At 35.7% G+C, this 15,036-nt stretch overlaps 2 protein-coding genes across 2 annotated transcripts; both read right to left on the reverse strand.

Moving 5' to 3' along the window:
• Window positions 1-1,189: 1,189 nt before the first annotated feature.
• LOC125074557 (putative nuclease HARBI1) lies at window positions 1,190-2,554 on the reverse strand (the record flags this gene model as incomplete). Its single annotated transcript, XM_047685882.1, has 5 exons — window positions 2,296-2,554; window positions 1,943-2,210; window positions 1,710-1,865; window positions 1,462-1,618; window positions 1,190-1,373 (listed from the first exon to the last, which is right to left on the reverse strand). Coding segments are annotated over exons 2-5 (702 nt in total), but the record flags the coding sequence as incomplete, so codon positions are not given.
• An 8,870-nt stretch (window positions 2,555-11,424) lies between these two features.
• Window positions 11,425-14,371, reverse strand: LOC125074891. Its single transcript, XM_047686373.1, has 2 exons — window positions 13,696-14,371; window positions 11,425-12,971 (listed from the first exon to the last, which is right to left on the reverse strand). The coding sequence occupies exons 1-2, from the start codon at window positions 14,113-14,115 to the stop codon at window positions 12,582-12,584; spliced, it is 810 nt and encodes a 269-aa protein (XP_047542329.1). The 5' UTR covers window positions 14,116-14,371; the 3' UTR covers window positions 11,425-12,581.
• Between the last annotated feature and the right edge of the window lie 665 nt (window positions 14,372-15,036).

Genomic DNA, 15,036 nt, shown 5'->3' on the forward strand with positions numbered 1-15,036 from the left:
CAGGATACTCATTGGAATGCTATATTATTGAACTCGGATTTTTTTAAAATGAAGTGCTTATTTATAATAAAATCTCTTTGTTACAGACTGGAGGTGGCAAGGATTATTTTCCTGCAGACGAAATCTTAGAAAAAGTAGCTTCACTTTTGGGCAATACTTGTCTAGGTTTCTCTGTGGAGTTTGGTGTAGATGCTACCAGCAATAATTTAAATTTAAATTTGGGCGAAGAAGTCGAGGGGACTAATGATGGTGATGGTGTTTGTGGTGGTGGTGTGACTCAGGAGGTGCTTGTAGAGACCCAAATTCTGGAGTCATCTACACCAAAAAACCAAACCTTTTTTTTAAAAAAGGCTAGTGGAAGTAGTTCTTTAGGTAATTGGTGGTTACATTATTAGTATTAAGTTGTTACTGATACTTTCTTCCAATAAATTTGCCTCAAGTATATGGTGATTGCCTCTGAAGTCTCATAACATTAACTGGCTATGTGTGATTCATTTTTAAAAATGTCTTTGTTACACTTCTCTTGCCTAATACTTGCGAATGTATTTCTAATGGTATGGATAAAAATATTGGTTGGCCATCATTAATATTTTCAATTTATTTTTACAGCAAAACGAAAACACAAATTAGAGGAAGATAAATATAAGGCACGCATAAATAGGGACAATGCTCTAGCAGAGTATTTGATTGTAAAAAAGAAAAAAGTCGAATTAGAGCTGCAGGAAAAGGAAACAATTATTGCCAAACTTAAGGTAGAATTAGAGAATGCAAGGTTGGAAAATATAAAATTAAAAAATGAAATAAATAAGTCACTTCATAACTCAAGATCGGGCTCACCTATCCAAATCAAATTTTCAGGGTTTGTTTGGACTATATAGTAAATGGTTTATGTGAAGTTTGCACAAAATCGGTCAAGTGGTTCTGTATTTATCACATTTTTTGTAAAAAATGAAATCTGAAAAATGAATGAATCGATATTCTAACTCATTTTTGTATTATATAGTGATGCTTCGCTACGTATAAAGTGTTATACGTAGCGAAGCACGTACCAGGCCGCTAGTATATTTAAAAAAAGTAAATAAAACGCTGATAAATTAAATATTTATATGTATAATTATGTGGTGGTGAAGTAATCATTTATTAGTGATTGCCGTGAAGAAAAAAAATCTGATGGTAAATGGTTATCTATAACAAAATTATTTTCTTCTGGCATAATTGCAATTGATATTTCTGGTTCTAATTCTTGTAAATTCATTTTCCTCGCAATATTATGTAGCACAGCAGTAGCTATAATAACCGCTTGCAAATTTTGAACTTTGAGTCGGCATTTTAATGCTAGAATAGGGAATCTTCTCTTCCAAACACCAATGCATCTGAAAAGTTACCTAAGTGAGTATTACATATGTACATATGGTATTCAACAATCTTTCTTAAGCTCTGGTATTATTTAGTTAACAATACCTTTCTATTGTATTCCTGGTTTTTATATGAGCTTCATTATATCTTTGTTCCGATTGAGTAATTGGGTTTAGCAGAAGTGTCAAAAGATAGGCCTTACAGGGATAGCCACTATCATCAAGCAACCATCGATTCCCTAGTCCACCTTGTTCACAATAATCTGTAAATCCAAACAATGTTTAAACACATGTTTTTTTTTAAACACTGTCAATTCACAGAAAACAAATGCATATATTTAATGGATAAAATACCTTTTAAGTCGGAATGATTAAATATAGTTGCATCATGAGTGGATCCTGGCCATCGAGCAACAACATTTAGAAACATCAATGATGCATTGCTCACCACTTGGACATTTAAAGAAAATGATCCTTTCCTATTTCTAAATTCCTCTCCTATGTTGGAATCTATAAAATAATTATATTTTATATAGGATTTCGTAGGTGTTATAAGTTGATAAATTATTTAAAGATTAATTACTTACTTGGTGATTGTATTAATATATGAGTACCATCTATGACACCATGTACTCTAGGAAAGCCCGCAATATTGTAAAATTCATTTCGAGTGTGACTTTCTAATAAAACAAAACTTGGGTACAGTCTTGCTATGGCTCTAGATACATCAGCGACAATACGACTAGGAGATGCTATTGAGACTCCAATAAAATCAGCAACAGATACCAGCATAGTGCCCAATGCATAAAATCGTAGCGCTAAAAGTATCTGATGCAAGGGAGACAACCAAGGTTTCTGAAAAAAGTTAAAACATGAGTGAATTCTGATATCAGGTATCTACAAAAATGTAAGGAAATTCGAATGACAAAATTAACCTTACCTTTTAGATGTAACCCTCAAATAGGGTTGAATTAAATTATTCAATTCATTCACAGCACCTTTGCTCAGTCTGAATCGATGTGCAAATTCGTAATCATTTAGCTTATTCATGTAATTTATTCGTGTACTTCTTTTGTGATCGCACAATATTGGAATCACTGTCACTGTCTGTATCACAATCATTTATAATTTGTAATAATTCCATATCACTATAAAATCAAAGGCTATTAAAGTGAAATTGCCTGCTCGTCAAAGGTTATGGAAGAAATTTGATTACGTCGATAAATTACATAACTTTTCAGGTCATCGACAACCCAATGAAATAAGATCGCCGGTGTAATATTATAATGATTATTATAATGATGATTTTTACGAGCGCATGGCATTGTGTACAAACTTATACTATTTAAGAAAAACTGGGCGAGTCTTAAATACCACCAAACAGGAAATAAAAAAATTGATTGGTATCCATCTACTGATGGGTATACTTTCATATCCCAGGATTGCAATGTACTGGCGCAGAAGTATTAAAGTTGACATGATTGTTTCTGCAATGACCAGAGATAGACTGACAACTTTAAGAAACAGTTTGCATGTCGTGGATTCCGACTCTCCACCCATCTCGGAAGCAATAAATCCTCTCTGGAAGGTTCAGCCAATAATCGCGATTGTGAGAGAAGGCAGCAAAAAAATTCAAAGGACACCGGGCAGGTATTCAATTGATGAACAAATGATACCTTTCACAGGCAAGTGTCATCTTCGCCAGCTAGTAAAGAACAAGCCTCGCCCAGTGGGTCTTAAGAATTTCGTGGTTACTACCAGTGACAAGGGCTAATGGTGGATTTTGAAATTTATTACGGCAACAATTCCGCCCTTTCCCATCCTTTGGGGCTTGGACCGGCTGTAGTTCTTCGCCTGAGTCAAAGTGTTCCACGCGGGAACTGCATTTTTTTGACCGATATTTCACAACGGTTCCCTTGTTGGAAAATTTGACGAAATTGGGCTATCATGGCACAGGAACAATTATGCTTAACCGGGTACCAGATCGACAGCAGCTTAAGTTCAAAGATGACAAAAAAATGATACGAGGAGAAATTGAACAAAGAGTGACTAACGACGTAGTTTTGTTCAAATGGAAGGACAGCAAGGCGGTATTGACAGCATCAAATTGTACTGGGGGTACGACAATCGACATAGTAAAGCGTTACAATAAATCAGAAAAATGCTACGTTGATGTTGATGCTCCAAAAATTGTAACATCCTACAACTCTTTCATGGGTGGGGTGTATGTTTTGGACCAATCTATGGAATATTACCGTACATTCATGAAGACCCGAAAATGGACTCTCAAGGTCATACTCCACTTTATAGACCTAGCAATGGTAAATTCGTGGCGTCTCTACAGATCTGACTTATTGGCTAAAGGCATTCCAAAAAGTCGAATTCAAGATCTCCTTTCATTCAGATTTGAAGTAGCTGAGACTCTCATCTGCACTCCGGGCAGAGATCGGCGCGATTCATCCCCATTACTTGAAACGCGGGCACAAACTTCGGACAAATACAAACCCGCTAATCATCCGTCTGTGGGAAAGAGGTTTGATGGATATGAACATTTTCCTGTATTTGACGACTTGAAAGCTCCTCGCAAATGTCGCTCAGAGATTTGTTCATCTCGCTCTAAAATTAGGTGCCGTAAATGTGATGTTTACTTGTGCATGAGTTGTGATAAAGACTGTTTTTATTTGTATCACCAAAGAAACTAGTCTATTTATTTTATAACGTTTCCTATGATAACACTGTGATTTAGAAGTATATTTCAAAGATTATCTAAGTATTAAGTTTAATATTATTTTTTTCCAGTCAGAAAGGCTTTTGAGTTAATTTCTTTGTTTTTTTTTTGTTAAGTTTTTGTTTCCTAAGTTACATGAGTTTATTTAAATTTGCTTATTTCGTAAAACTGTTGAATTTTGGTTCTTTTCTTTTAATTTCTAAGTTGTCTGTCAAAAGATAATTTGTATTACAATAAAATACAAGACTTTAATTTTATACCTAAACTATAATGTTTAAATAAGTCCTTTCTAATAACTAGATGCCTTTTATTTCATTACAAATAATTTCTAGGAAAGCTGACGCCATCATTGCATTAAAATCTCATCAAAACTTATAAACTCACGATCGTGAGTTGGTAGAAGTCAGCCCCAGAGCTCACTATCGTGCTATCGACTTTCCAAAGTCCTGGTATACGCTGGATTTTTTTTACTATTTTTTACATAAAAATTACCACTTCTTTGCCAAAATATTACAGTTTTCATTTCAAATCAAAGGAACGAAAATCTCAGCTGCGAAAGGGTTATCCGGTGTCATTCACTGGTTCTGACATACAGATTTTACCCAGTAATCGACACATGTCCATAATTATTTTCTTACAAACTTCTTGAGTTGGCACACCAATTTAACTTCATTTTCTATGCAATTTAAGTATATTTTAAAATTAAACAAATTGACAACAAATTTAAAGAACAAAGTGTCGATCACTGGATCCAATGAGTGTCCATTACTGGTTTTTATGTCTTCTTTCAGATGCCTCCGAGAAAAGTCTATATGCCCGAACAGATGGACAAAGCGATAAAAGCTGTTCGCAATGGAGAGAAGGTTGCCGTAGCTGCTAAGTCGTTTGGGGTGCCTCGTATAACACTTTATAATAAAGTATCTGGAAAGACTCCAATAAATTGCACAATGGGGTCTGTAACGGTCCTTTCAAAAGATCAAGAAGACATTTTGGTCAGGTGTATCTGAAAAAGACATAAAAATCATATATAAACATCTTTACTCTGCTTGTGGTGACGATAAAGAAAATCTAACGGTTTTATTTACCGGAAATGCAGCTGGACAGCTTGCCCCACCCATGATAGTTTACAACTATGAACGAATCCCATCATACATCGCAGCGAGTGTGCCTGAAAATTGGGCGATTGGGAAGTCGGAAAGTGGATGGATGTGCAGCAGCACATTCTATGAATACGTAACAAATATCTTCAATCCGTGGCTTGAAGAGCAGAAAATACAAAAACCGATTCTATTTTTCTTAGATGGCCACAAATCGCACCTTACTTTGCATCTCTCAAACTTTTGTGCACAAAATGGCATTGAAATAATTGCTTTGTACCCCAATTCTACACATATTTTGCAACCACTGGACTTGGCAGTATTCCGACCCCTAAAAGTGTTCTGGAAACAAGCAGTCAATGAATGGAAAATGGAGAACCTTGGCCAAAACATTAAAAAAGAAACGTTTGCACCAGTATTGAAGAAAGCAGTTACAAAACTAAAGGAAGATTGCATCAAAAACGGTTTCAGAGCAGGGGGCTTATGTCCGTTTGGACCCGAATACATTGATATGACCAAACTTAAACGTAGAGAAGAGGAACAAGAACCTGTTATATTAAATCCTGAATTGACGTCATTCGTCAAGTATTTAGAAAGCGATATCGTTAAAGTATTTTCTAAAGAAAAGTTTAAATTATTCAACGAATTATTCTACAAAAACAGAAACACTGTTGAAAATTTTCTTCCTGTTGAAGATACGTCCTTATATGTTATTTGGGCCAAAAACAAAAGTCAATTTGGTTCTAATATTCTTTCAAACTATTCAGAAGTAGTCAATAATCGGTCAGATTCTGAACTAACATTACAAATGACAACCCCTGAACCAATCGATAATAATTTATCTGTTACTGGATCTGGAAATGATAGTGTATCCCAAGTCCCACCTCAAAACCAAGATAAAGAATCGCTGAATGTTTCAGTACCCAGAGAAACACACACTCATCAATGTTCCAATAGATCTCAAGAAAATATACAGTCTACAATGTCACCAAAAGCGCTCGAGCTCGTCAACAATTATGCACTTGTAACTGAAGATGAAAGGGCTGCCATTATAGATCCAATCCAAGACTCTAATATTGATCCAGCTACACCTCTAAAACATAATCCCAAATTAAATTCCTATAGCAAATTACTTACCATGGAACACTCAACCACCAACAACAACATTTCCGAAAGTGTTTCAACTCCAAAAATACCCAACGAAGTGTCTTCGGATGGAAACGTTGCTATAATCTTGCCAGGAACGAGCAAATACCGCGATACAATTACACCTCATAAAAAGACTATGGATGCTGCTTTGGGAATCATTGTACCATCTCCATTCAAAAGAAACCTTTTTTGGCCGGAAAACGAGCACAACAAAAAGGAAATAAGGATCAAAAGAGAAAAAATACCATCAGCAGTAACGAGCCAAGCTTGGCGAGCATGTGGTATGCTCGCCAAGCTGAAGCCAAAACCAAAGCCAAAGAAAGAAATAGAAAAGAAGAAACTAGAACAAGAAAAGGCCGACAGAGCAAAGATAAGACAAGAAAAGAAGATGTTGAAGGAGAAAACTGCTGAACAAAGAAAAATAAAAAAAACAGAAAACAGTTAACGAAGGAAGGGGTAAATCAGATCTAAAACTAAAAAGAAAATATGTATCTTATGACGATTTTACTTCAGAAGATTCCGATTTAGAGATCGAATATGCTGAAAGTGGAGATAGCTATGTAGAAGAAATTGATGAGGATTTTTCAGAAGGAAAAGAAAATACAATAGAGCTGTCTTTAGGCAAAAAAATAAACAGAAAAGAATTACTAAGCGACAAAAACGACAACCTAAGCGTCAAAGAACACATTCACATAGAGATACCTTTGATTCAGAAATGGATGTTCCTTTGATGAAATTAAATACTTCTAAGTCTGTAGCGGGACCAAAGATTAGTTTGGGATGTTACGTAAAAGTGTTATACGAAGGTGAATACTTTCCTGGGAAAGTAGAGAATGTAAATGAAAAACAGTATGAAGTTAGCACAATGACTTTGTCGACGGGAAATTCATTAGCCGGATCCACACCGGACGATTCAAAGCGCTCCGATCGCGCGCGGCATGGAGCGCGCTCCACGGAGCGTGAAGTGTAGACGTGCCGCGCGCGATCCATGCGCGCGGCGGAGAGCGCGCGCTCCGCGCCGCGTGCGATCCATTTGTTGTCGGTTTTTTGGCCAGCCTCATAAGTGCCTCAGTTGTCTTGCGCGCGCGGTGTGGACGGTTGTATGTGATTTGCGCGATCCGCCGTTATGGATAATTCGCAATGTATCCGTTTAATTTCCCTATACAGGGAGAATAAATGTTTGTGGGATCCTAATGATATAAATTACACAAACAGAGGTGTAAGAGAAGATGCCTGGCGAAAAATTAGTCGGCAAATGAACAATATTCCAACAACAGAACTAAAGAAAAAAATGAAGTCTTTGTCGGGTGGCTACAGAAGAGAACGATTCAGAGAAAAACAGAGTCGTATTACCGGATCAGGTAAGAAATTATAGTTCGTTTTGTTCGAGTCTTTGTTCAGTCAATAGGTACCCTTACGAGGTGAGCTCCTTTACATACTTTACATACTTTGGTGAGCTCAGTATATAACCTGCCATTCTTAGTGAAGCTTTAATTTTAATTTATTAGTAATAATAATAAAATGTATTGTTTAAAACTCCACAACATAGTAACGTAACTTAGTTTGTGATACAAAGATATAATTAAATGTTGATTTGGGTAGGGGAGTAATTTCACGGACATTGATATTTACCGGTTATATTAATTTATTGTTTATTTCAGGTGCTGAAGATACTTACAAATCAAAATGGTTTGCTTACGATGAGTTTGCTTTCATGGCGGATAAGAATGACCCCGGGACAACAAGGGATACACTCCAACAGGTGAGTTATTATCTTATCTTATATTTTACTTAACCTATAATTTTATTTTGAATTCAAAACTTACAGCTAATTATTAAAGTATAATTAAATTATTAGAATATTATAATTCTTAAATTAAAGGTAGATGTTATAGCAGTAGACGTGCTAATATAATAATATTTATTGGCTTAAATTTGTTTGTATTATTTTGTGTTAATCTGTGTGAGTAATGTTTTCTTTTGTTGTCAATAAAGTACATTTGTATTCATGTAATAAATTTATTTCTTATTGTTATAATAATCTAAAACTTAAGGAGAGGATAGTTTGAAATAAAATACATAGTTAATTGGTTACAGTATAATGAACTGAACTACTAAACTACTAAAGTTTATTGGTACTCATTTTGCCAAACAATGGCCCCGTTTGTTATAAAGTGTCTTGCTAAGTGGCACCGAATATCTTTGGCATTTTGTGATGCTCTTCGTGGTATGGCATCTATTGGTAGTAGTGATGTAGGTGCCTGTTCCGTTCGCCAGCTTCCAGGAACTATTTCTCCATTCTCCTGTATTGTATCAAAAGATACCGGTGATCTTAACACGTTGACTGTCCAGGCCAAATCCAACAACCTTCACGTGGCGTCCTGCGGTTTTTTTATTAAAGGTAGTTGGAAATACTTCACATTTAATAAATTTATACTTGAAATCTCCGTCACTGTAATATTACAGTTATTTTCAGCATGTATCACATGTGATACAAGGACGTCTCGTCCTTAATTTTAGTGTATCACATATGATGCAGGGAACGTCGAAGCAAAAAATGTGGGTATTCATATAACTAATTGTTTTAGTTTTCTTGCGGTAGTTGCATAAAAATAATTATAAACGTTAATCATAATTAATCGAGCATCGCAGATCTATTGTTGCACAAAATAGTTAGCAAAAATGAGTTCCCGACCGTTAAGTGATGCTAATTTGCTGCGTATTTTGGAAGAAAGTGATGGAGAAGACGAAGTTTTCTTGGAATTAGAAGATGCCGCAGCCAGTGATTCCATTGATATCCAGGTACCTTTGTAAGATCAAGAACTTTTGGAAAACGAAGATTCCATTGAGGTAATTGAGCAATTTATAATGGAAACTAACGATCCTGTCGAACCAAGTGGTTCACCAGTTCCCACTCACCCAGGCGGAGACTCTCAAGATTGGCATACTAATTTGGTAACTTTGCCCAGAGAAAGTTTTACAGGTTATAGTGAGGGACTACGCCATGAAGCCTTATTCCATGTAAATGACGATTTATTATCGAATATTTTTTGTGCTATTTTTGACCGTGATCTCATTCTGTTAATGGTGGTCGAAACAAACCGATATGCAAGGCAACAGTTAGAGTCAGGCAGAAGCAACACACGCAATTGTCGTCTTACTCGTTGGAAAGATGTGACTCCTTACTTACTGACTTTTAACGAATTTCATTGATTTTTTGTCTTAGCAATATTTTCATTCAGTAAAAAAAATGTGTTGGTTCATTGGTGTTTTACTTTTCTTAATTTCTATTCTAGACGTCCTAATAATATTTATTTCCCTAACTCAGACGTCCTCGCCAATAAACGGTGTAGAGTCTGTACGCCTACTTGCATCAGATGTGATGCAAGGACGTATGGTGAAAGATAAATTTGTATCATATGTGATGCAGGGACTGTCAACGTGTTAAATTAGAATTACTTCGTAAATAGTTATACAGGTAAACTGTCGCTAGCACGACTTTAGTTGCTTTTTCTGGCTCCAACAGCATTGGTTTACGCAAAACTCTGTAACTAGAGCTTAGTACTCCAAACGCGTTTTCTACAACTCTACGTGCTCTTGATAATCTGTAATTGAATATTCGTTCACTCGAACCCCTTTCTGGATCACCTTCATACGGTTTCAATGTATACTCATTAAGTTGGAAAGCTTTATCACCTAGTATAAAATAGGGTACTTCAATTTTATAGGGAACTTGCAAAATTTTTGCAGATGGGTTGTTTAGCTCCTTTTTTTCAAGTTTCTCATATAGCTTTGTGCTTTTAAACACGCCTCCATCTGATATTCTGCCCTTACTCCCAACATTCACATAAAGGAACCTATAATTTGCATCTACTAATGCAAAAAGAACTATACTTGGAAACAATTTATAGTTATCATAGTCGTTGCCACTATTAAAAGGCGCTTGCAAAACGACATGTTTACCATCCATTGCTCCTAATACATGTGGAAAATTCCATTTTTTGTCGAATTCCTGAGACACAGCGAGCCACTCTTCTTCTTTTGATGGCATCTGAAAAAAGTGTTACTATGATTAATATGTTTTGTTTTTGTTGTTGTTACAGGAAGAAAGTAATAGCACCACTGGTAGCGGAGAACATGCTATCAATGAAAATGCTCTAGAAAACGTAGACAATCACACAACTGAGAATTTTAATAATCAAATGCAAGATATGAATGATCAGAGTATACCAACTGAACCTTCTGTACCATCTGAACAACCTGCTGCCCAATCTAATGTGCTAAACACCCAACACAATGTTCAAACCCAAAAAAGAAATCAAAATAAAAGAAGAACAAAAACATCTTCACATGGTTCCGAAGATATTATGATAACAGATGAATCCATTTCGGAAGCATTTCAACTACTTCATCAATGTGCTCAACCACAACAACCAGAGACAGATTCATACACCGCTTTTGGCCAATACATACCTACCGAACTAAGAAAATATGATCATATAACGTTAACTTATGTAAAACATGCCATATCTCAAATTATTTTTGAAGCTGACACAGGCAGATACAGACCAGAAAATTATGGATATTACTCTTCAACTTCATCATATACAGAACGGCCTTCAGAATCAACAACAACTCAGCTTCTATCTACTTCATTGGATACAGAACGACCTTCAGAATCAACAACGACTCCACTTCCATCAACATCTTCTACTACTTCGACAACTTGGCAGCCTTCTCCGTCACCACAATCACCACCAATTTAATTAACATATGTAACTTTTATATATTCTTAAGCATAAGCTAAGTTTGAAATAAAGAGTATAATCTTTTAAATATATAATTTCACTTACTTTTACATAATCCTTCAAAACGTCGATAATTGCTTCACAAACCTCAGGAACAATTTTTGATATCGACTGTTTGGACACTCTGAAAAGATACTGTAGACTGACGTAAGAATCTCCACTTGCTAAAAATCTCAATGTTATTAGTAGTCTTTCCTTAATAGTTATGGCATCACGATAGTTGGTATCATTCTTTCTAATTTTGTTGTCTAAGGCGTCCCCTAAACGATCCATTTTTTTGCGCAATATTGTAAATTGTGCAATATAATTAATCGTCTAGGGCTAATATTGAAGATTGCGCAATGATTGAACGAAAGTTTGAGCGAGTTTAATTTTTATTGCACCATATTTTTCCATTGCATCGTATAGGGTCAATATTGCGCAATATTTTTTAGTCTGTGTTTCGTCGGGGCAAGGAGAAGAGAACACGCACACGCTCGCATCCCAAAGATGGCCGAACAAGACAATACGAAAGTGAAGGAAAGGGAGTTTATCGTGGAATGCATACAATTGTATAGAGAATTGCCGTCTTTGTGGAATGTCAAGAGCAAAGAATATCATAACCGTGATAAAAAAAAAGTTGATTACGAAACATTGTTGTCTAAATATAAAGAGATGTTTCCAAAGGCAAGCAAAGATGACGTGAAGAAGAAATTCAACTCTTTGAGAACAAATTACCGAAAGGAACTCAAGAAACACCTTCAGTCGATGAAATCTGGATCTAGCGCAGACGACATATACCAACCTACTTTATGGTATTATAATGAAATGGTTTTTTTACAAGATCAGGAAACCGCATCGGATTCACAGTCTAGTATGGATGCTGAGTCTACTGTACGTAGTCCGGGAGGACACACTGTACATTCTAGTTTAGATAACAATGATACACAAGTAAGTTTTAATTAATTTTATTTTAATGAATACGTTTACATATTTATTTAGGTCCTAGTATTTAATTATATATTTTTTAATATATAGAGTTGTAGGTATGTTTAATTAACCATTTTCTCTTGCCAGGGAACTGCACCTTCATTGTTACAAAATTCATTGTATTCGTCCCGTGCTTGTTTTGCGATATTCAGTGAATTTTTTTTATTGGTGTTTTCCAATGGTTTCAACTGAAATACTTCTTTAGATGGTGGGTGTATTATTGCTGATTCGTGGTCTTCACGAAACATTAATGATGGAGATAAGTAGGAACGGGATTTCCTCAAAAAATTGTGTAGATAACAACAAGTCAAAACAATTTTTCTTACTTTTGTAGGATCAAAAGGAAATGCTCTTTGAAATACTCCAAAACGAGTAGCTAGTATACCGAAAACACTTTCAACCATCCTTCTAGCTCGCGATATTCGATAGTTATATATACGTTTTTCTTTTGTTAATCCAGTTTGGCTATAAGGTTTCAGTAAATTTTGAGACATTGGAAAGGCATCATCTCCAACAAAAAAATATGGAAGTTTTCGGAAACTTCCAGGCAACAATTCAGGTGGTGGGGAATATTTAAAGCATTATTTTTTAATTGCTGTCCAAATGTTGTATTCTGCAGCACACCCCCATCTGATACGCGCCCATTAGTCCCTATATCAACCATAATGAACTCGTAGTTAGCATTTACAACCGCCATTAACACAATACTGAATGTTTTTTTGTAGTTATAGTAGTATGATCCAGAACCAGGAGGTTTCTTTATGTCCACGTGCTTGCCATCTATAGCACCGATTACATGAGGAGCATTCCACTGGCTCTCAAAATCCTTGGCAACTTGTTTCCATTCCTCGGCAGTTTGTGGTAGCTGAAAACAAAATAACAAATTGTTTATTTTTTCAGGAAAATAGTTCAACCATTGATGCTGATGAAGTGGCATCTACATCCTATGCAGTTCCGATGAGAAAAGATAAAAAATTAAAGAGAAAACCTGAAGATGACCTTATGCAGTTGGCAGCTGAGCGTCTAAGACAGAAACCGGATGAATATGAAAACTGGGCTTTGTCTTGTGCTGCAGATTTAAAGAAAATGGAACCAACACAATAAATCTTTGCTAAGAGTGCTATTGCTGCCATTCTCATGGAAGGACAGTTAGGTCTTTTACATCGCAATTCGGTTAAAATAAATACTCCAACATTAACAATAACTCAATCTCCGTCATATACCAGATCCACGCCAACTCCAACAAATTACAGCAGCACGCCATCGCCTCGCTATTTTATAAATCAACAGCTAAATTCTGCACCTTCACCTAAGGAGCTGCCACATTACCAGCAGATAAATACTCCAACAATAACTCCATCTCCGACATACATCATATCCACGCCAACTCCACCAAATTACAATAACTATTCTCCACAGCAAAATTCTGAACTTCCATCTGAGGAATTGCCACATTACTAGCAGAACGTGTACTACTCCCAACCAGATAATCGGCAGAACATGGACAATTCTTAACAAGAAAATGATGATAAAGACATGTCTCAATATATAAAGTTTAATTAATAAATAAAAAGATGATCTTTACTTACCTTGATTAATTTATTCAAAACCTTTATTATGGCATCGCAGGTTTCCATAATTATTAGGGAAAGACTTTGTGGGGAAATAGCACTGTGAAACTTTAAATCTTCTAGAGTATTCCCAGTGGCTAGATACCGTAATGTTATTGAAAGCCGTTGAAAAGGTGGTATTGCTTCCCTCATGTTTGTATTTTTTTTCTCAATCAATGGCGCAACCAATTTTAGTAGCTCTTGAAACTGTTCCAAATCCAGTCGTACATAATTCTTGAAGTCATTTTCCTCAGTTAACATCAAGTCTTTTAAGAGATTTTCGTGAGTGTATTTTGGCCTTTTCAAGTACCAATCTTTCGACCAACGACGTGTTCGTTTACGTTTACGCTTAGCCACAAACAATAATAGTACAGCTGCAGCTAAATCTTGTGCGGACATGTTGCTTGGATCAAACTATTTTCCGACTGAACACAAAAACATTGCACAATTTCCGAAGTTCTTAAAATTGGGCAATATAATTGAGCGTTTGGATTCAAAACGCAATTCAATCTTATTGTGCAATTAAATATATTGTACAATGTTATTGTAGGTCTAGGGAGCACCTAATAGTGAACACAATAAGTCAAATTGATTTGCAGTCATTCGTGCAAAATTAGCTTCAGCTCCATCATCAATTAACTCTTTGTAAAGTCGAGTCCCATATTCTAACCGATTTTTAAAAATCGTTTTAACCCAATACCTTATTTTTCGTTTTCGAAATTTTTGCCGTAAATATACAAGCAAAATGTAGCTTGCTGCTGCTATGGCTATTCGTCGCCGTCGTTGCACGTGTAACTCCATAGCCAGACAAAATTCAACTGTGATCAGTATGGATCGGCAGGAGCGCGTTGGAGCAGCCAGTCAGGATCGCAAAAGATTGCTGCTGGATCGACCTAGAATGATCCACGCTCCACGCATCACGATCCTTGGATCGCGGATCACGGGATCACCATCAATTTTGGATCGTCCGGTGTGGATCCGGCTAATCTACAAGCGGAGAAATATGCAAATAACTGTTTTTATGAAATAATCGATTTACGAATAATTAAATAAAAAAATCGATTATTTAATTACAGAATAAAAACTTCACACCTTAGTATTAAACTTGTAGTAATTTAAACTACACCATATATGTCTACAATTCAATAAAAATAACTTTTAATAACGTGTATTAATATAATAATACTATTATTATTTAAAAACATCCTTTTCGATTATTGATTCCGTATCGATCAAAATCATTTAGTATATAGTCTATGGCAACATGACATTGACACTTAATAATTATCCCTTAATCAAATATTGGGAAATTATTTCCCA

The sequence above is a fragment of the Vanessa atalanta genome, chromosome 28 (genome assembly GCF_905147765.1).
Source record: "Vanessa atalanta chromosome 28, ilVanAtal1.2, whole genome shotgun sequence".
NCBI classification, from domain to species: Eukaryota; Metazoa; Arthropoda; class Insecta; order Lepidoptera; family Nymphalidae; genus Vanessa; species Vanessa atalanta.